General features: G+C 43.8%; 1 protein-coding gene and 1 pseudogene across 1 annotated transcript; one reads left to right on the top strand and one right to left on the bottom strand.

Annotated features, from left to right (window-relative positions):
* The first annotated feature begins 637 nt into the window (after positions 1 to 637).
* LOC101615511 lies at positions 638 to 1,118 on the top strand (annotated as a pseudogene).
* A 16,894-nt stretch (positions 1,119 to 18,012) lies between these two features.
* Positions 18,013 to 22,426, bottom strand: Tmem265 (transmembrane protein 265). The gene is made up of 3 exons (XM_012951836.2): positions 21,938 to 22,426; positions 20,502 to 20,672; positions 18,013 to 18,498 (listed from the first exon to the last, which is right to left on the bottom strand). The coding sequence occupies exons 2-3, from the start codon at positions 20,667 to 20,669 to the stop codon at positions 18,337 to 18,339; spliced, it is 330 nt and encodes a 109-aa protein (XP_012807290.1). The 5' UTR covers positions 20,670 to 20,672; positions 21,938 to 22,426; the 3' UTR covers positions 18,013 to 18,336.
* Between the last annotated feature and the right edge of the window lie 63 nt (positions 22,427 to 22,489).

The raw sequence follows: 22,489 nt of genomic DNA, 5'->3' as shown, positions 1-22,489 counted from the left end.
AGTCTCAGGAGGGTAGCCTTGAACTCACAGCAATCCTCCTACCTCTGCCTCCCAAGTGCTGGGACTAATGGCATGTGCCACCACACCAGCTTCAGTGTAACAAATTTGAAAGAGGTACACTTTGTAGTTTAGAGACAGAGTGAATGTCTAGATGTGAACAAGTAATTCTTGACTTAGTGGGATTTGAGCATTCAGCTCTAGCTGGAGGACCATTATTTTCAAAGCAGTAATTAATTCACTTAAGGCACATTATGACTGTCTTCCTCTCCACATCGTCCTTCCACACATTGCCACCTGTTAGGGGTAGTGAAAATGTGCCTAAAGACTTTTTTTTTTTTTGGTTTTTCGAGGTAGGGTCTCACTCTAGCCCAGGCTGTCCTGGAATTCGCTATGTATTCTCAGGCTGGCCTCGAACTCATGATGATCCTCTTACCTCTGCCTTCCAAGCGCTGGTATTAAAGGTAAGCACCACCATGCCTGGCTCTCCAAAGACATTTATACTTGCAAATTTTAGTTGAAGTAAAAAATTAGAAAGGGAGTGCTGTTCCTCTGGGAGCTTCCTCCTCACCTTCGGTTTCTGCAGCCTCCCCAGGAACTGCAGATCCTGGTGTATGCCCCACCTCTGACCCCGCTAGATATGTTGACCCCAGCTCGGCGGCGCCTCATGAAGGACTTCAAGAGGTTGCAGGAGGATGCCCCCGCTGGAGTGAGTGGAGCACCGTCTGAGAACAATATAATGGTTTGGAACGCGGTCATTTTTGGGCCCAAAGGACCCCATTTGAGGATGGAACATTTAAACTTACTATTGAATTGACTGAGGAATATCCAAACAAACCACCTACTGTTAGATTTGTCTCAAAGCTGTTTCATCCTAATGTTTATGCTGATGGTAGTATATGTCTGGATATACTTCAGAATCATTGGAGTCCAACCTATGATGTATCTTCCATTTTAACATCCATACAGTCTCTATTGGATGAACCTAACCCCAATAGTCCAGCCAACAGCCAGGCTGCATAGCTGTACTAAAACAAGCGAGACTATGAAAAACGTGTTCTGCAATAGTAGAACAAAGCTGGCGTGACTGTTGACAGGGTGGAGCAAGAGAAGAGGCTGGCCATAAGAAAAAAATATATATATATTGATATGTCTATCACCTTCTTATTCCTAATGTCATTACATTTACTTTATTAAAAGCAAAATAGCTTTGTGCTGTTTTTGTCTTCCTTGCCAAGTTTTTCTTCCCCTTTCTGTCCTCCTTTTGAGCATCAGAGATACCCTGTTTGAAATCCAATGTACTGGGCTGGAGAGATGGCTTAGTGGTTAAGCGCTTGTCTGTGAAGCCTAAGGACCCCGGTTCGAGGCTCGGTTCCCCAGGTCCCACGTTAGCCAGATGCACAAGGGGGCGCACACGTCTGGAGTTCGTTTGCAGAGGCTGGAAGCCCTGGCGCGCCCATTCTCTCTCTCTCCCTCTATCTGTCTTTCTCTCTGTGACTGTCGCTCTCAAATAAATAAGCAAAGAAAAAAAATTTAAAAAAAAAGAAAAAGAAAAAAAGAAATCCAATGTACTGTACCTGGGTTACTTGCAAACATTATTAGTCTTTATCTTCTGTTTTATCTCATCTACAGCCTCCAAGCAGTTATGTGTTACTGTACTTTACACTAAGTTTTTGAGGATGAACTGCTGAGCATAGTCTGTGGACCAGGATGTAATTTTTAATTGTTTGTTGCAATGTTTCATCCTGGTTGGCCCTTCCCTAGTGTTGGAGTTGGAAGCAAATGTGTTTAGAATATGGCCTGTTGGAAACGGAAACACAACCATGTAAAGTTTTGAAAGGGGAATGAAAGTTAAAAATCCTTTATATATTTGAGTAATATCAGTGGCAAGATGGCATTATTGGTAGCAAGGAGAATGCTGAAGAACTTAGCCAAAGTAGTGAAGCACTTATAATAACTGACACCTCCTTGCACGATATTCCTAGAACCCGTTATGTTTCAGAATCACAGCCTTCAGAGGTCTTTGTGTTTTAAAGGAAGGTGGGAACAGGAATGGAAACAGTCATGGTTTTTGAATTAGGGAATGCTGAAGAGCCTTTAATCTTTTTTTTTGTTTGTTTGTTTTAAAAAAGCAATGTTACCCTAAACAACTTTAAATCCTCTTGTCTTTTTTTGTTTTGATTCAAAGAAAGGCACCTGTCTGTGGAAAACTACTTTCCATTCAAACTGAGTTATTGCTGCATGCTTTAGTTTCTTCCTTTTCAGTGTTACAAGAACTTTAAAGACATGTCTGCAATTTAATTATCTTTAGATATACAATGGAGCAAAGCTTGTACATGTTTGATCTAATATTTTATTGTTAACCTTTATGCATATATTGTTCTTCTAACTTTGCACAAGTAACCCATGTAAAAAAATGTACATTTTCATGGCCATGGGCAGTGTGAAGCAGGTTTGCTGATGCCTGCATGGAGACCCCATGGGGCCATGAGGATGAACCATGGATTGCTGTGGAGGCCCAGTGGAGATGCCAGGATCACGAGATGGCTGCCAAGAACTGCCGGCCCCGATGAAGTTTTCCAGGACTCTTAGTAGCCTAGATGGAGGGGCAGAATTGAAATGCCAGACACTTGTTGCTGGTTAGAATTATCAGACTTGGAGATTTGTCACTGGCTAGAGTTGTTGGACTTGGAGTAACAGTTTGATGTTTGCCCTGTTTGTTTTAAATCTTGTATTGGTTAAATATTTCTGCTATGCCCAATGCCATCTTTTACAGTGTGAGTATTTATTCTGTGTCATTATGGGTTTTTTTGGGGGGCGGATTTTTTGGTTATTATGGCTCAGTTAAAAGATCTTGGACTATGGGAATGTTCAAACATCACCGGGATTGATAAAAACTATGGGGACTTTTAAAGTTGGACTGATTGCATTGCATTTTACATCATGTATGGATATCAGTTTATGGGGATCAGGGGTGGAATGTGGTGGTTTGAATCAGGTGTCCCCCATGAACTTAGGTGTTCTGAATGCTAGGTTCCCAGCTGATGGAGATTTGGGAATTAATGCCTCCTGGAGGAGGTGTATTTTTGGGAGTGGGCTTATGGATGTTATAGCCAATTTCTCCTTGCCAGTGTTCGACACACTCTCCTGTTGCTATTGTCCATATTATGTTGGCCAGGGGGTGATGACCACCCTCTGCTCATGCCATCATTTTCTCCTGCCATGGTGGAGCTTCCCCTCGAGCCTGTAAGCCAATAAACTTCTTTTTCCCAGTAAAAAAAAAAAAAAAAAAAAAAAAAAAAAAAAAAAAAAAAAAAAAAAAAAAAAAAAAAAATGTACATTTTCAAAAGTTGTAAATAAAAATAACCTTGAAAAAAATTAGAAAGGAATTTTCTAGTATAATTTCAGGTACTACCTGAGAATGCATAAATGAAATATCAGCCTGTGTACAGGGTGGAACAGTCCCTATTAAAAAAAGATCAGAATCTAGAGAGTTCCTTTTGATTGTAGTACAGGCTAGCCTTGAACTCACAATGATCCTCCTTCCTCATCCTCTGGAGTGCTGGAATAAATGGCCTGAGCCATCACAACAGGCTAAGAACAATCATTTCTTTCTCCCCCCCCCCCCCCAGGTAGGGTTTCACTCTAGCCCAGGCTGACGTGGAATTCACTCTGTAGTCTCAGGGTGGCCTCAAACACACAGCGATCCTCCTACCTCTGCTTCCTGAGTGCTGGGATTAAAGGTGTGCGCTATCATGCCTGGCAACAATCTTTTTTTTTTTAATTTTTATTTATTTGAGGTAGGGTTTTGCTCTAGCTCAGGCTGACCTGGAATTTACTATGTAGTCTCAGGGTGGCCTTAAAATCACTGTAATCCTCCTACCTCTGCCTCCCAAGTGCTGGGCTCAAAGGCATGCACCACCATGCCCGGCAACAATCTTTTAAAAATATTTTATTTTTATTTATTTAGTTATTAGGGAGACAGAATGAGTGTGACAAAGACCTTAGCCACTGCAAACAAATTCTAGATGCATGTGCCATCTTATGCATCTGGATTTACATGAGTACTGGGGAATCGAAACTGGGTCCTAATGCTTGGTAGGCAAGTGCCTCAAACACTAATCAATCTCCTGGCTAAGAACAATCTTTTAACAGCTATCTTGTTTTGTAATGAATCCAAGTACATACACAGGTGTGTAGAACCCAAGGGAGTCCAAAGGACAAACTCCAGTGGCATGCCTCAGGTACCCTGTCTTTATTTATTTATTTATTTATTTATTTATTTATTTATTTAAGAGCGACAGACACAGAGAGAAAGACAGATAGAGGGAGAGAAAGAGAGTGGGCGTGCCAGGGCTTCCAGCCTCTGCAAACGAACTCCAGACGCATGCGCCCCCTTGTGCATCTGGCTAACGTGGGACCTGGGGAACCGAGCCTCGAACCGGGGTCCTTAGGCTTCACAGGCAAGTGCTTAACCGCTAAGCCATCTCTCCAGCCCAACCCTGTCTTTTAAAAACAAATTTTTACTTTTTTGTGTGTGTTTGTTTTCGAGGTAGGGTTTCACTGTAACCCAGGCTGACCTGGAATTCACTATGTAGTTTCAGGGTGGCCTTGAAATCACAGCAATCCTTCTACTTCTGAGTGCTGGTTTAAAGGCTTGTGCCACCATGACTGGCTCAGCTCGACTTTTTTTTGAGGTAGGGTCTCACTCTAGCCCAGGCTGACCTGGAATTCGCTCTGTAGTCTCAGGATGGCCTTGAACTCATGGCAATCCTCCTAATTCTTCCACCAGAGTGCTGGGATTAAAGGCATGCACGACCATGTCCAGCCCTGCTCCATTTTTTAAAAAAATATTTCAGAGAGGGGCAGGTACATAGAGACAGGGGAAGGAGAAAATGGGCATGCCAGAGCATCTAACTACTGTAAATCAACTCCAGCTGCATGTGCCACCTTGTGTATCTGGCCTACATGGGTACTGGGGAATTGAACCTGGGTCCTTAGGCTTCACAGGCAAGCGCCTTAACCACTAAGGCATCACTCCAGCCCTTTTATTTTTGATTGAGTGCTTGGATTAAAGGCATGTGCCACCATGCCTGGCATTTGAGAGTGAATATATAGGGCCTCTTGCTATTGCAAACAAACTCCAGAAGCATATGCCACTTTATGAATCTGATGTTTTGTGGGTAGTGGGAAATCAAACTTGGGCCAGCAGGCTTTGTAAGCAATTGTCTTGAACTGCTGATCCATCTCCCCAGCCACTTTATCTTTTTTGAGACAGGGTTTCGCATTAGCCTGGAAGTAGCTAATTGATCCAGGCTTGTTGGCCAATGAGTACCAGGGCTCCACCTGTCTAGATCTCCCCAGTGATAAACTTGCAATGTGTATTAGTGCACGTGCATGCATCTTACAGCACAGACAACTCTCAGGTCGATTCTTTGCCTTTACAACTCATTGTAGGTACGGTTCATTTTCTGGATGCTTTGCTGTGCTCTCCTGAGCTTCTGAGAAATTATCACCATGAGTGTTGGCAGGCTGGCTTTTCACATGGGGTTTGAGGACTGAACTTGGGCACTCCAACTTCTTAGCATTTTGGTGAACGTTGAGTCTTCCCAGTAGTCATTACCACCTGAAAAGAGAAGTTTCTCTAACCAAAAGTGACGGTATCATTAATATATGGGCATAGACATAATTATTTAGAGGGAAGTTTGATGAGCAAAATATATTCATTTAGCTAGACAACAGTGGTAGTTTCCCCCTAGGACCTCCTCAGCCATAGGCTTTGGATTAAGTTTTCAGTGCCAGGAATAAATTCCTTTCCATGGATATGGACTCAAGTCCAATTAGAAAACAGTTGGTTTCCCCCATAACAGACATGGCAACATTGCACCACTTGGTATATCTGGCCTGGATGGCCAGCTGTAAATCTTACTAAGTTCTACTACTGGTTAACACCATTGATGACTTTATTCCTCTGACAAGCTCTTTCCAGCATCCTGACAAGAGGGAGGCTTCCAGCTCAGCTACAGCTTGATTTCTCAGTGTCCTGGAGCCCAAACATATGGAGTCTTCAGCACTAGGGTCTTACTATCTAGTTCTGGTGGGCAACCAAGAGCTTTAACAATGGCTTGTAGTGTGTGTGGGAGGGATCAGGAGCCTAATTGACCAATACAAAACAGGACATCTTATAACAATCCATGACTTCTGGGCAGTTTTATTCACTCACTCCACCCATTTTTTCCTTCTTCTTCTTTTTTTCTTTTTTGAGGTAGGGTCTCACTCTAGATCAGGCTGACCTGGAACTCACTATAGAGTCTCAGGGTGGCCTTGAACTCACAGAGATCCTCTTACTTCTGCCTTCCAAGTGCTGGCATTAAAGGCATGTGCCACCACGCCCGGCTTACATCTTTAATTTTGATTAGCCCTCCTCCCACCATTCCATACTCTGACACCATTTTCTACATATTTTTGAGGTAGGGTCTCATTCTACCTCAAAACTCTGAATGGAACTCACTATGTAGTCTCAGGCTAGCCTCAAACTCATGGTGATCTTCCTACTTCTGCCTCCCCAGTGCTGGGATTAAAGGCTCCCCCCCACCCAAGTAGGGTCTTACTCTAGACTGACCTTGACATTCACTCTGTTCTCCCAGGTTGGGCTTGAACTCAGTGATCCCCCAACCTCTTCTGCCCAAGTGCTGGGATTAAAGCTGTACACCACCACACATGGTCTACCTTCTACCTTTTTTTTTTTTGGTTGTTGGGTTTTTGGTTTTTCAAGTTAGGGTCCTGCTCTAGCCCAGGCTGACCTGGAATTCACTATGTAGTCTCAGGCTTACCTCCAATTCACACTTATCAGTCTATCTCAGCCTCTCAAATACTGGGATTCAAGATGCACGCCACCAGGTCTGCCTGACTACCAGAATTTCTATTTTTTTTTTTTTTGGACTGGTATCCACAGGCAAGCACTCTATCACTGTGCTCTATCTCTGTTTTTCTTTCTTTCTTTTCTCTCTGTTGGGAACCATTTGGCAGCAAGACATTAGCAAGACTTTAGCACCTACATGTAAGCAAGAATATGTATATTCAGTGTTAGAAGCTGAGAAATGAATGAAGTGCAAAAACTCTATAACAGGAAGGTTTTTTTTTTTTGTTTTGTTTTTTTAATACATTTTTTTAATTATTTATTTATTTGAGAGCAACAGACACAGAGAGAAAGACAGACAGAGGGAGAGAGAGAGAATGGGTGCGCCAGGGCTTCCAGCCTCTGCAAACGAACTCCAGACGCGTGCGCCCCCTTGTGCATCTGGCTAACGTGGGACCTGGGGAACCGAACCTCGAACCGGGGTCCTTAGGCTTCACAGGCAAGTGCTTAACCGCTAAGCCATCTCTCCAGCCCTGTTTTTTTTTTTTAATTTTTATTTATTTATTTGAGAGCGACAGACACAGAGAGAAAGACAGATAGAGGAAGAGAGAGAGAATGGGCGCGCCAGGGCTTCCAGCCACTGCAAACGAACTCCAGACGCGTGCGCCCCCTTGTGCATCTGGCTAACGTGGGACCTGGGGAACCGAGCCTCGAACCGGGGTCCTTAGGCTTCACAGGCAAGCGCTTAACTGCTAAGCCATCTCTCCAGCCCTTTTTATTTTTATTTATTTTTGTTTTGTTTTTTAATAGAAACTCCTGTGAGGTTCATGGAACTTTTGTCCATGGAAAAACTGTAAGAAGGTACAAAAAGGAATGCTGTGAAATAAACCTTGCTTCAGTCCTGGGTTCAGTCCTTGCTTCAGCCCTGTCTCTCTCTCCTGTCTTTCTTTAATTCTCACTCCCCATCAGGCTAAAACCCTTTCAGCCCACACGCTCTGGCATCTCTCTCTCTTTTTCTTACTGTCTTTCTTTGAGAGTAGAGATTCCCTTTACCACAGGCTGGCTTGGAATTTACAGTGATCCTCCTACTTTTGCCTCCAGAATGGTGGGATTAAAATCATGCACCACCATGCCAGGGCCTCCTGCCCCTGTAAACTACAGATGCATGGCCCACTTTGTGAATCTGGGTCTAAATGTGTACTGGGAAATCAAACCCGGTCTGCCAGGCTTTGAAAGCAAGTGGCTTTAACCACTGAGCAATTTCTCCAGCATTTATTTGGTCGTTGTTTAAGTAGTGCCTCAGTATAGTCCAGGCTGGGCTTTGGATTCACTGTGATTCCCTACCACATGAATGCTGGGATTACAGGCAGCAGCCCACACCTTACAGTTTTTATTTATTTATTTATTTATTTATTTATTTATTTATTTTGAGGTAGGGTCTCACTCTAGCCCAGGCTGACATGGAATTCACTATGTAGTCTCAGGGTGGCCTTGAACTTATGGTGATCCTCCTATCTCTGCTTCCCAAGTGCTGGGATGAAAGACATGCAGCACCACACCCAGCTCCCAGCTGTAATTTTTTTTTTTTTCAAGGTAGGTTTTCACTCTAATCCAGGCTGATTTGGAGTTTACTATGTAATCTCAGGGTGGCCTTGAACTCACAGTGATCCTCCTATCTCAGCCTTCCTGAATGGTAGGATTAAAGGCATAAACCACCACATTGCTTGTTCTCCCTCATATGCGGATCCTAGCTACAGATGATTGGGGCTTCTGTGTGAGAAGGAAAAAACTCAGTAGCAGAGGCCAGTAAGTTGAAAAGGAGATGAAAAGGAAGAGAAAGGAAGGAAGGAAGGTACCTAATAGGTTGGTATTGTATATATGTAAGTAGAAGAATAGATTAAGGGGGGGCGGGGAGGGGGTGAAAAGGCCCAAAGTGAGGTTAGGGGAAGAGATTGAATCAAGGAAAGGTGGAGGGCTGGCTAACCAAAATCTAAGAGGATGCAAATAAATCATATGGAATCCCCCGGTTTCAGACAATGGAACACTCAGGAGCCATAGATCATTGTTAGAAAATTTTCAGTGTCAGGGATGGGATACCTCCAGTGAGTTGCTGGCAAGGGAGGTCCCTGATGCCCCCAGAACATTATAGGCCATTGTCAAGGTCCTTGGATTCCCACCAGGAATAGACGGTAAGACCCTATTGCTGAAGACTCCACATACTTGGGCTGCAAAGCCCCTGAGAAATCCTGCTGGAACTGAGCTGATAACCTCCTCCATGTAGACCAGCTGACAGAAAGCGGGAAGAAGCCATTTTACATGTAGTTCAATGGGAGAAAGAGATACCACCAGTGAAGATACTCAACAGTGGACATGGCAAGCCTTATAATTGGCCAGCCAGCCCAAATGAGCCAGTGGGTGCAATAGTGGTCCGTCTGTCATGGTGAAAACCAACTGCCCTCCAATTGGACTGGAGGCCCGCTCCACGGGAGGAAACACATCCGTGATACTGAAAACTAAACACAGGGGTAGTCATGAGCCCTAGGGCCGGCCTTTTTTTTTTTTTTTTTTTAATGTTTTTGTTTATTGGAAAGTGACAGAGAAAGAGGCAGATAGAGAGACAGAATGGGCATGCCAGGGCCTCTAGGCACTGCAAACGAACTCCAGACACATGCGCCCCCCTGTGTATCTGGCTAACGTGGGTCCTTAGGCTTTGAACCAGGGTCCTTAGGCTTCACAGGCAAGTGCTTAACCACTAAGCCATCTCTCCAGCGCAGGCTCATTTTTAAAAAAAAATTATTATTATTATTTATTATTTTTTTTTACGAGAGAGAGAGAGAATATGAATTGGCATGCTAGGGTCTCCAGCCACTGCAATCAAACTCCAGATGTGTTGGTGTAACTCTGGGTGTCAAGCTTAAGTGGGATCTCAAGGGTCAAACGTGGGTCATTAGGTTTTGCAGGCAAGCACCTTAACTGCTAAGCCATCTTTCCAGCCCTGATGCACCCCCCTGCCCGGCAGGGGAGCATAGATCTCTGCTGCCCTACAGGATTAGTGTTACAGATGTGTATTGTCACACCCACCTGTTTTAAGTGGGTTCTAGGACACCTTTTCTTTCTACTGTTTAATAATAAAGTCTCCAGAGCCAGATGTGGTGACACACAAGTTTAATCCCAGCACTTGGGAGGCAGGGTAAGAGGATTGCTATAAGTTTGAGGCCAGCCTGAGACTACATAGTGAATTCCAGGTCAGCTTAGGCTAGAGTGAGATCCTGCCTTGAAAAACCAAAAAATAAAAGCAAATTAAATAAACACACACAAAAAAAATCTAAAAATAAAATAAAGTCTTCCAAACTTTCCTTCATATTCACCTCTTCTAGAATCCATTCTAGCCTTGGTTCCACAAACCTTGGGTTTCACCTGGGTGGAGAGCTCTAAAAGAACTCCCAGGATACACAATCTCTTCTATCTCGTCACTGATATTCTGAAATTCACACACACACTGTGGTATGTGCATGCCCACTCACACATGCCACATATACAGACATATCATATGCACACACCAAAAAGTTCATAAAGACCCATTTGTTCAATTCAGGAGATTCTGTGGTACCATAGTATCTGGATTTACTGATTAGCTTTAAAGATTTCTCCAAGCTGGGTGTGGTGGTGCATGACTTTACTCTGAGCACTCAGGAGGCAGGAGGAGGAGGACCTACAGGAGTGCCATGCCACCCAGAGACTACATCATGAATTCTAGGTCAGCCTGAGCTAGAGTGAGACCCCACATCAAAAAAAAAGCATAACAAAAAAAAAATATTTCTCCAAGATGAAGACTGGAAAGATGGCTCAGTGGTTAAAAGGTGCTTGTTTGCAAAGCCTGATGGCCCAGGTTCAATTCTCCAATACCCATGTATACAGTCAGATGCACAAAGTGGCACATGCATCTGGAGTTCATTTGCTATCTGCATCAAATAAATTATATGTGTGTGTTTTCAAGGTAGGGTCTCACTCTAGCCAGACTGACCTGGAATTCACTATAGAGCCTCAGGCTGGCCTCAAACTCACAGTGGTCCTACATCAGCCTCCAGAGTGCTGGGACTAAAGGCATGTGCCATCCTACTCAGCTTTAACCTTTTTTTCTTTTTCTTTGTTGAAACAGGATCTCATACTGAAAGACCTCATGCAGAAAGCCAAATATCACATGTTCTCTCTCATATGTGGATCCTAACTACAGATGACTGGACTTCTGTGTGAGTAGGAAGAAAACCCAGTAGCAAAGGCCAGTAAGCTAGAAAAGAGATATAAAGGGAAAAGAAAGGGAGAGGGGTACTTAATAGGATGGTATTGTATATATGTAAGAAGAACAACAGATTAATGGGGGTGAAAAGGCCCAAGTAAGGTCAGGGGAAGAGATCGAGTAAAGGATACATGGAGGGAGGGCTAATAAAAATCTGAGAGAATATAAATAAGTCACATGGAAACCAACTTTTTTGGACAACGGAACATACAGGAGCCATAGATTGTTACTAGGAAATTCTTAGTGCCAAGGATGGGATACCTTCCAGTGAGTTGTTGGCCAGGGAGGCCCCTGATGCCCCCAAAACATTACAGGTAATTGCTGTGGCCCTTGGTTTCCCACCAGAAATAGATGGTAAGACCCTATTGCTGAAGATTCCACATACATGGGCTGCAAGGCCACTAAGAAATCCTGCTGGAACTGAGCTGAAAACCTCCTCCATGTAGACCAGCTGAAAGAAAGCTGGAAGAAGCCATGCTGCATGCAGTTCAATGGGAGAGAAAAATCACCATTGAATATACTCAACAGTGACACTGGAAGCCTTATATTTGGGCAGCCAGGCCAAATGAGCCAAGGGGTGCAATAGTGGCACATCTGTCATGGTGGAAACCACCTAATTGGACTGCAGGCCTGTTCCATGGGAGGGAATACATCTCTGATACTGAACACCTACAACAAGGGTATAACATCTGCTGCTATGTATAAATGTATATACTATGTATATACTATGCTCATTAACCTGCCCAAGAATCACTTCTCTTAATGTCCACACATATATATTAAGGCTACTCTCACTTCTGGTAGAGAACCTTCTCTTTTCAGATGGCAGTGACCTTGGGATGACTCAGAAAGCATCATGGTGCTGGGAAGAAGTGACAGAGGAGTGCTCAGCACTGCAGTATCTCTATCATACCTTCTAAGGCTCAGGGTCCATTGTGGAAGAGGTGGCAGAAAGAATGTAAGAGCCAAAGGAAGGGTAGGACTCCTTACAACATGTTCCTCCAGACACAAAATGGCCTGGATATCCAAGACCTCACAATGCCTGATACTACCTACACAAGACTATCATAATAGGAAGAAAAGATCATGACATCAGAAAAAGAGAGAGATTGATTGAGAGGGGAAGGGATATGATGGAGAACAGAGTTTCAAAGGGGAAAGTGGGGGAGGGGAATATCATGGTTTATTGTCTGTAAGTATAGAAGTTGTCAATAAAAAAATTTTTAAAAATTATAAGAGGATATAAATAAGTCATATGGAAACCTTCTTTTTTGGACAATGGAACAACCAGAAGACATAGATGGTTAGAAAATTTTCAGTGCCAGGAATGGGATACTTTCTAGTGAGTTTTTGGCCAGGGAGGGCACTGATACTCCCACCAGGAATAGATAGTAAGACACTAAGACACTATTGCTGAAGAATCCACATACTTGGGCTACAAGGTCACTGAAAAATCCTACTGGAACTGAACTGAAAAACGCCTCCATGTAGACCAGCTGACAGAATGCTGTAAAAAGCTATGCTGCATGCAGTTCAATGGGAGAGAGAGAAATCACTAGTGGAGAGACTCAACAGTGGACACTGTAAGCCTTAAGTTTGGCCAGCCAGGCCAAATGAGCCAACAGATACAATAGTGGCATGTCTGTTATGGGGGAAACCAACAGCTGTCCAATTGGACTGGTGGCCTGCTCCATGGGTAGGATACTGAAAACCTACAACAGGGGTAGTCATGAACCCTAGGGATGTAACATCTGCTGGTGTATGGCTTAATGTATATACTATGCTCATTAAACTGCCCAGTGAACACTCCCCTTAATGTATACATTTTTTTTGTTGTTGTTTTCTTCTGAGGTAGCATCTCACTATAGCCCAGGCTGACCTAGAAATCACTATGTAGTCTCAGGGTAGCTTCGAACACATGGTGATCCTCCTACCTCTACCTCCCAAGTGCTGGGACATGCATGCTCATACCCATGTATGAATGCTACTCTCACTTTTGGTTAGAGAAGCTTCTCTTCTCAGATGGCAGTGACCTTGGGATGAGTCAGAAAGCATCATGGTGCTGAGAAGTGACAGAGGAGTGCTGAGCACTGATATATCTCTACCACATCTTCCAAGGCTCAGAGTCCATTGTGGAAGATGTGGCAGAAGGAATGTAAGAGCAAACAGCTGGAGAGATGGCTTAGTGGTTAAGGCATCTGCATGCAAAGCCAAAGGATTCCAGTTTGATTCTCCAGGACTCACGTATGCCAGATGCACAAGTGGTCACATGCACCTGGAGTTCGTGTGCAGGAGGCCCTGGCGTGCCTATTCTCTCCTCTCTCTCCCCCAAACAAATAAATATATTAAAAATAAAAGAAGAACCAAAGGAAGGGTAGGACTCCTTACAACTTGCTCCTCCAGTCACAAAATGGCCTGGATATCCATGACCCCACAGTGCCTGACACTACCTACACAAGACCATCATAAGAGAAGGAAAAGATCATGACATCAAAGGGAGATTGATTGAGAGGGGAAGGAGGTATGATGGAGTGGAACTTCAAAGGTGAAAGTGGGGGAGAGGGAGAGGATTACCATGGGTTATTGTCTACAATTATGGAAGTTGTCAGTAAAAAAAAAAATTAAGCTGGGGGTGGTGACGTACACCTTTAATCCCAGCACTCAGGAGGCAGAGGTAGGAGGATTGCTGTGAGTTCAAGGCCACCCTGAGACTAAAGATTGAATTCCAGGTCAGCCTGAGCTAGGGTGAAACCCTCGAAAAACCACCACCAACACCAACACCAAAAAGAATTGTTTGTGAAGGACTGGGTGTGGTGGTGCATGATTTTCAAAAATTTATTATTTGACAGAAAGGGGGGGAGAGAAAGAGAGGGAAGTAAGGGGACACACCAGGGCTTCTAAACACTGCACACAAATTCCATATGCATGTACCACCTCATGCTTATGTGGGTTCTGGGGAATTGAACCTGGGTCCTTTCCTTTTGCAGGTAAGCACCTTACTGTTAAGCTGTCCCCACAGCCCTGGTATACTCTTAATATATTTTATTTATTTATTTATTTTGAGAGAGAGATAAAGAGGGAGAATGGCCTCCAGCCACTGCAAACAAACTCCAGACACATGTGTCCACTTGTGCATCTGGCTTACATGGGTCCTAGAGTGGAACTGGGGTCCTTTAGCTTTGTAGGCAAGTGTCTTAACCACTAAGCCATCTCTCCAGTCCCCTGGCGTACACTTTTAATCCCAGAACTTGGGAGGCCATAGTAGGAGTATCACCTTGAGTTCAATACCACCTAAGACTACATAGTGAATTCAAGGTCAGCTTTTCCTAGAGAGATCCTACTTTGAAAAACAAAAATAAAATAAAAATATACATACACATATATTTTTTCTCTTGGGGGAGGGGTTTGAGATAGGGTCTCAATCTAGCCCAGGCTGACCTGGAATTTACTCTGTATTCTCAGGGTGGCCTCAAATTCAAGGTGATCGTCCTCCCTCTGCCTCCAGAGTGCTGGGATTAAAGGCAAGCCCCACCATGACCAGCTTTGTAGGGTCTCACTCTAGCCCAAGCTGACCTGGAATTAACTCTGTAGTCTCGGGGTGGCCTCGAATTCATAACAATCCTCCTGCATCTGCCTCCCAAGTGCTAGGATTAAAGGCATGTGCCACCATGTCCGCTTTTTTAAAAAAATACTTTTTTACTTATTAGAGAGAGAATGAGCATGCCAGGGCTCCTAGCCACTGCAAATGAACTCTAGATGCATGTACCACCTTTTGTATCTGGTTTACGTGGGTCCTGGGGAATTAGAACCGAGGTCCAAGGTTAAACTATCTCTCTAGTCCCTGTTTTTGGCTTTTTGTTTTGCTTTTGGCTTTAACTGCTGGGCCATCTCTCCAGCTCCTGGCTTTTTTTTTTTTTAGCATGGTTTTGTTAAAGCCCAGAATGGTCTTGAACTCATGATGACCTTCCTACCACAGGAGTGCTGGGACTAATCGCATATACTACCACACCTCATACCATATTGTTCTGATGAAACAACTGATTCGAGTGATGGGTCTTTTTCATGAAAATGAGACCAACCAGGTGTAGTGGCACACACCTTTAATCCCAGCACTCTAGAGGCTGAGGTAGGATCACTTTGGTACATAGTGAATCCAAAACAAAAAGACTCATGGTGAAGCGGAGACTAGGGTATTGCTCTGGCTCATGAAAAACAGCAAAGGGCTGGGTGTGGTGGTGCACGCCTTTAATCCCAGCACTTGGAAGGCAGAGGTAGGAGGATCACCATGAGATCGAGGCTACCTACCCTTAGACTATGAATGGTGAATTCCAGGTCAGCCTGAGCTAGAGAGACCCTACCTTGAAAAACCAAAAAGAAAGAAAGAAAAGTAGAAAGTTCCAGTATCATCAGTAAGACTCCAGCTCAAACAAAAATGGACAGAAGCCAGTTGTGGCAATACACATTTTTTTTTTAAAGATACATTTCGGATTCTTTGTTCAAAGATTTATCTAAAAAAATTTTTTTGTCATTATTTATTTATTTGAGAGTGACAGACACAGGGCTAGAAAGATGGCTTAGCAGTTAAGCACTTGCTTGTGAAGGCTAAGGACCCTGGTTCGAGGCTCAATTCCCAAGGACCCATGTTAGCCAGATGCACAAGGGGGCACACGCGTCTGGAGTTTGTTTGCAGTGGCTGGAAGCCCTGGTGCGCCCATTCTGTCTCTCTATCTGCCTTTCTATCTATGTCTGTCGCTCTCAAATAAATAAATAATGGACAAAAAAAATTTTTTAGATAAATCTTTGAACAAAGAATCCGAAATGTATCTTTAAAAAAAAAAAATGTGTGGCATCACCCAGCAAAACTTTTTGCTTGTTTTTTTGGTTTTTCGAGGTAGGGTCTCACTCTAGCTCAGGCTGACCTGGAACTCACTATGTAGTCTCAGGGTGGCCTCAAACTCACAGTGATCCTCCTACCTCTGCCTCCTGAGTGCTGGGATTAAAAGGCACGCACCACCATGCTCAGCTTCAGCAAATTTTCTTTTAAGTACACTTTATTTTTTTTATTTTTTTATTGGTTTATTTTTATTTATTTGAGAGCGACAGACAAGAGAAAGAGGCAGAGAGAGAGAGAGAATGGGCGCGTCAGGGCTTCCAGTCACTGCAGATGAATTCCAGATGCATGCGCCCCCTTGTGCATCTGGCTAACGTGGGTCCTGGGGAATTGAGCCTCGAACCAGGGTCCTTAGGCTTCATAGGCAAGTGCTTAACCGCTAAGCCATCTCTCCAGCCCAGCAAAGATTTTTTAATGTGTTCATTTAAAATGTACTTATGTGCATGTGTGGAGGTAAGAGGAATCATCAGAGAAAGGGTCTGTTACTGCTTCAAATTAGTCTGGCCTTCGACCACCTTTACATGGGTACTGGGGGATTTTACCTGGGCCAGCAGGCTCTACAAGCCTTTACCTTTAACTGTTGCACCATCTCTCAGGTTTCCTATGCTTTACAGTTCAAAAGTGTTTAAGCTGGGCGTGGTTTAATCCTAGCATTCCAGAGGCACAGGCAATAAGATTTCAAGTTTAAGTAGTCCTGCCTCAGCTACCTAGTCAGCTACCTACCTCACGAAACAAAATCTACAGCCAGACGTGGTGGTACACACCAGTAATCCTAGCACTTGGGAGACGAAGACAGGAGAATCAGGAATTCAAGACTAGCCTTGACTACATAGTAGGGTGTAGGTAAGCCTAGGCACTATGAAATTCTGACTCAAGACCAAAATCAGGGGCTAGGGAGGTGGCTCAGTAGGCAAAAGACTTGATATTCAAGCACAAGGACCCAGCAACTACAGAGAATGCCAGGTGTGGTGGGCATGTGCTTTGTAATGCCAATGCTGGATAGGTGGACAGGTGGATCCTTAGGGCTTGCTGGTTAGCTTATCTAGCTACATCAGCGAGCTCTAGGTTAAGAGAACAGCTGAGAGAGCAAGATCCAAATCTCAGGAGGAAAAAAAAAAAAGTGTGGTAAGTCATTGACAAAGATACTTGACACTGACTTCTGGACATACAAGGTACACAATCACCTGCACAACACACACATATGCATCCACACTAACATGAATACATACAGACATTTACACACACACACACACACACACACACACCAAAAGTTATCAGGAAGGCTAGGCATGGTGGCTAATCCCAGCACTTGGGAGGCTGAGGTAGGAGAAATGCTTATGAGTTCAAGGCTACCCTGAGATTACAGAGTGAATTTCAGGTCAGCCTGGGTTACAGCAAAACCCTACCTTGAAGACCCAAAAAAAAAAAAAAAAAAAAAAAAAACACCAACCCAAAGTAAATAAATGTATTTATTAGGAATCCCAAGAAAAATATAGAAATCTAGAATTCACTTAATCATACAAATGCCCAAATACAGAGTGATTGCTTCTGATATCTTACCTTTTCACTCCTCTCTTGGCTTTGGAATCAAAGTGTCTGGACTCAATCCTACCTTGGTTATTTACTAGCTGAAGGACCGTGGACAAATCTGTGCCCGTTTTTTCAACTATAAAGTGACAGTCATGATACTGAGTCATTGTGAGGACTGAAAAAATGTACATTCAGAATGAAGCTTAGCAATAAATAAAACAGTAACTACTTCTACTCTTCTTCTGACATCAGGGTCTTCACTGGTATGTGAAAGTACGGGTTTTTCAAGAGAAATTTCTAGAAGAAGAAAAAATTCCTTTTCATGAAGTTCTTAAATCGAAATTAAAGGCCAAACTTAAGAGAGATCAATCAGATATCCAGCCAAGCTCTTACCAAGGGCCCAAGGGAAAGCAGGAAAAAGAAAATTAGACAAGAGCATTTAATCAACAAAAAAGGTTTTTATTATAAAACAATTTCTAATTAAAAATCAAGCCTGGTCTTCAACCCCTCCTCTGAATGGAGGCCCTAAGATGGAGGAGCATAGGAGACAGAAGGTGGGAGAGCACTGAAAGAACAGAGAAGGCGTGATGTCCCCTCAGTCTCAGGTGCTTTTATAAAGCTATATGAGCTCTTCCAAAGGCCCTTCAGAGAGACAACATCTTTACAACCAGGAAGGGCCAGTGCTGTCACCAGAACTGAGCAATGCCGCACTGTTGGACTGGATCCAGGTCTTGGCTGACTCACAGCAGAGGCCACCCAGTGTCACTCAGCCTGAGCGATGGTGTAGGAGAGCAGAAACAGCAGCAAGGGACCCAGAACAAGGACAGCAAGCCAGACAGCAAAACTGGCCAGGATGAACCTCCGGGCCCGGGCCCCCCAGTACACTGCCTCCTCGGATCGGCCTGCCTTATGCCGCTCTTCTGCCTGTGGGGGCAGGGTCTTGGTTAGGTTTGCCCCCTGCTTTTGCCCAAAGTGCCCATTGTCCCATTCCACTTATTCATCAATCATAGCTCATAATCTCATATATAAACATTTTATGTCTCTGCCTCATCTACAAAGTAAGATATCCACACCTGCCCTGCCTACTTTCCAAAGTGGCCATGGTTAGCTCATAAGATCACTCAGTTTTGGTGTTTTATGATATGGAAAAGGATCCTGCGGCCTGTGCATGCTAAGAGAGCATTCTACTACTGAGTTGCATTGCTAGCCTAGATGGTTTTTAACCTTTTATCATAACCCCATTCTTTTCGATTCATCCCACATTCATCCAGAATTTGGAGCTCTTGGCTCATTTTGACTCATGTCAAATCAAATCCTTCTCCCAGCCCAAAACAGATCATCTCTACCATTAAGGATCCTTTTTAGGGGCTGGAGAGATGACTCAACGGTTGAAGGTGCTTGCTTGCAAAGCCTGAAGACCTGGGGTCGATTCCCCAGTAACCATGTAAAGCCAGATGCACAAAGTGGTACATACATCTGCAGTTCATCTGTAGAGGCAGAAGACACTGGCATGCTCATTCTTTATCTCAAATCATACTTTTAAATGATTCTTTTAATAATTTTCCCTAATGAAGTTCTTATGGGCATAGAAAATTTCTCACTCCTAAAACACATCTACTGTGTGAGGAAATTCCAGCATGGTGTTTAAGTTAGCCTGAGGCATGCATGTGCTGGGGCTATAGCTCAATGGTAGTGTAGTTGGCATGGGCAAGGCTCTGAACTCAATTCCCAGTAATTGCTCCCTTGGGCCCCTCAAGACACACACACAGACAGGAAATACATGGAGGTAAAGCACTCTCAATAACTCTACTACTTCCTTCAGACTGCTCAGTGGCCTCAACTCTTGACCCTTGCAATTCACTCTCCATGGAGGTCTTGAGAGATCTATTTCTGTTGTTGGTTTTTTAAGGTAGGGTCTTACTCTAATCCAGGCTGACCTGGAACTCACTCTGTAGTCCCAGGGTGACCTCAAACTCCCAGCAATCCTTCCCCTTTGACTACTAAGGGCTAGGGTTAAAAGCATGCGCCAACATACCATGCTCTATTTTATGTGTGTACATATGTATGCTCACGACTACACATGCATGGGTGCCGTGACATGTGTGGAAGTGAGAGGGCAACTTTAAGTGCAAGTACTCAGCTTCTATCTTATTTGAGGCAGGGTCCCTTGTTCATTGTTGCATATGCCAGGCTAGCTAGCCTGAGAGCTTCTAGGATTCTCCTATCTCTGCTCCCATCTTGACATAAGAGGGCTATGCACTACCATATCCAGCTTAGGTGGTTTCTGGGGATACAAACTCAGGTAGTCAGCCTTAGACATTAAGCACCTTTATCCATTGAACCATATCCTCACCACTGAAGAGTGGATCTCTCTAAATCACAAATCTGCCTATGTCATTCTCCTCTGCAAAAACTCTTTGATAGCTCCTTAGTATTAAGGATAAAGTTAAATTTGTTAAAACACAGAGTTGACCCTCAGTGATCTGGACCCTCTGGCTTCATCTTTCAGGATTCTTCACTACACCAGTTGTGCTGAAATAACAATTCAAGTATTTGTATACAATACTACTTTATCTGGAGTGTCCTTTTACCTTCATCCACTCATCCTTTAATGTTACTTTCCTATCATCTCCTTTTGGATGCTACCTACTTTCTTTCTCTCTTCACTCTCTCTCACTCACACACAATCCCTCTTTGTTTCTGAGTACCCTGTGCTTCCTCTATCACAGGATTAATGAGCTGCATTCCATTAATTAGCCATTTTCAACTGTCAACTCTTGACACTAAGTACTTTGACAACTGGAATCATGTGTCTTGTTCTGGGACTAAGCCCACAGCCAGCTATTTATGAACTGATTAATGTAGATAGGCCAGATACCAGAAATGCTGCTTTAAACCCACCCTTGTTCCCACAGGAATTTCCTCACCTTGATGGCAAACACAAGAGCCATGACTCCCAGGCAAGAACAGCCACAGACAATGCTAGTAGCTGCCCAATAGCGGAGGCGGAGCCAGCAGCAGCGGATGGGGGATGGAGAATGAGCAGATTCCTTGTTGCTCACCAAGCTCTCCACTGCTTTCTCCTCGTCCTCCATCACCTGTGGGCGATATAGTCAAGGCACTTGTAAACCCAACAAATTAGCCCTTCTATGGCTTGCTGACTCCACCCCTCAAAACATTCTATCTGCTGGCCTTGCCCAACTCTCAGGAATGCTGCCTTACTGGGGAATCCTCTAGTGACTCAGACCAGGAGATAAAAGGTGTGACTGGATTCCTTTCCCTCAGTTTAAGATTCTGAATCTTTGAAGACAAGTGTGAACACATTACTCTTGTCAAAACAGAAAGACTGAAATGAACACTGAGAAGCAAGAGAAATTCAGAATCTCAAACTTTTTATTTTTTTTTTTGTTTTTGAGGAAGGGTCTCACTCTAGCCCAGGCTGACCTGGAGTTCACTATGTAATCTCTGAGTGGCCTTGAATTCACAGGGATCCTCCTACCTCTGCCTCCCTATTACTGGGATTAAAGGCGTGAGCCACCACACTTGGCTAAAATGAGTAAGACTAATAAATTGACTAAGTGGTATTTTGTAGACAGGGTGGCTTTGAACTTTCTCCCTCTGCCTACTGAACAGTAGAACTATATGAATGTGCCATCATGCCCAGGTGATTTTAAACTGCATTTTAAAGGGCCCTAAGGATTCCCTAGGGCCACTACAGGAGTATGAAAGAGTCAGAGAACATCCCACTTCAAATAGCCATTTCACACGAAAACACCCCTGGGAATGGAAGAAGGGAAAAAGCAGAGTGAAGTGTTTTTATAATTAAAAACTAACAAACAAGTTGTTGTAGTGGCACACACCTGTATCCTCAATACCCAGGAGTAGAAACTGGAAGGTCAGGGAGCCAGTCAGTTTGAAGGCAGCCTGGGTTACCTGAAAACCCCTATATGTCAGGAAGTCCTTACTTCTCCAAGCTGGGGCCTCCTTTCCTCCTCCCTCCATTTTAATCCTAACCACACGAAACAATCAAATCAACAGTCCAAATGACCTCATCACTTACAAAGAAACCTACATACTGATGCCCTCCTTTTCTCTCAGGCACTCTATACTCCTCATCAAACCACTTTTCCATCCTCACATCCTATCATTCTCCTAGTTTCTCCTAAACAAAATAAAGTCAACTGTCATTTTCCAAACACAAATAGGGTAAAAAAAGCAGAGGAAAAGGAAATGAGCTACAACAAAACTGCAGGGATTGTAGCTATGAGAAAAGAACTCCAATGAAGTAGTCAGCAAGGGGGAAACAATCCAAGAAGAGAGACCAGGAGTTGAAGTCAGAAAATATATGAACATGGGATCTTACCTGGCTATAGGCTTTGATGGACTGTTTCGGCTCCTGCCTCAGGTTTGATTTGGCTTGGGTACAGATGAAGCTGACTCAGGGCTCCAAGCCAAGCCAAGGTGGGGTTGGATGGCCAGTCACCATGTGAAGAGCCCAGGGAGCTGGGAAGGGGTGTGGCCAACTCAAACCAGTTTGGCTACATGGAGAGCAGAGGAGGGCCATGGGATAAAGCAAATGGAGTAGGATGTCTGCCTTCTGAAGAAAGGAGTGAAAGCACCTGAGCAAGAGGGTTAAAAGAAGGGAAGGCTGAGGTATTGGGAGAGTCGAGGGAAGTCCAGCAATCAGGAGAACTGTCTGAGTGATTTAACTGAGACTCTAGGGAAACAATCTACCAGATCAGAATTACCTATTTTCCCTTTGCTTTAGTGGGAAAGAGTTCTGCCTTAAAGGTATACAATCCTGGATTTAAAGATCAGATATTAGTCTTTGCAAGAGGGAGAGGAGAAAAATGATGCCCAATTTCCCACCCAACCCTCCACCAGACCAGAAAATCAGAAGCCTCCTTACACGGAT

This window comes from Jaculus jaculus, chromosome 12, assembly GCF_020740685.1.
Source record: "Jaculus jaculus isolate mJacJac1 chromosome 12, mJacJac1.mat.Y.cur, whole genome shotgun sequence".
Taxonomy (NCBI): Eukaryota; Metazoa; Chordata; class Mammalia; order Rodentia; family Dipodidae; genus Jaculus; species Jaculus jaculus.
This window is presented reverse-complemented; position numbering and strand designations above follow the sequence as displayed.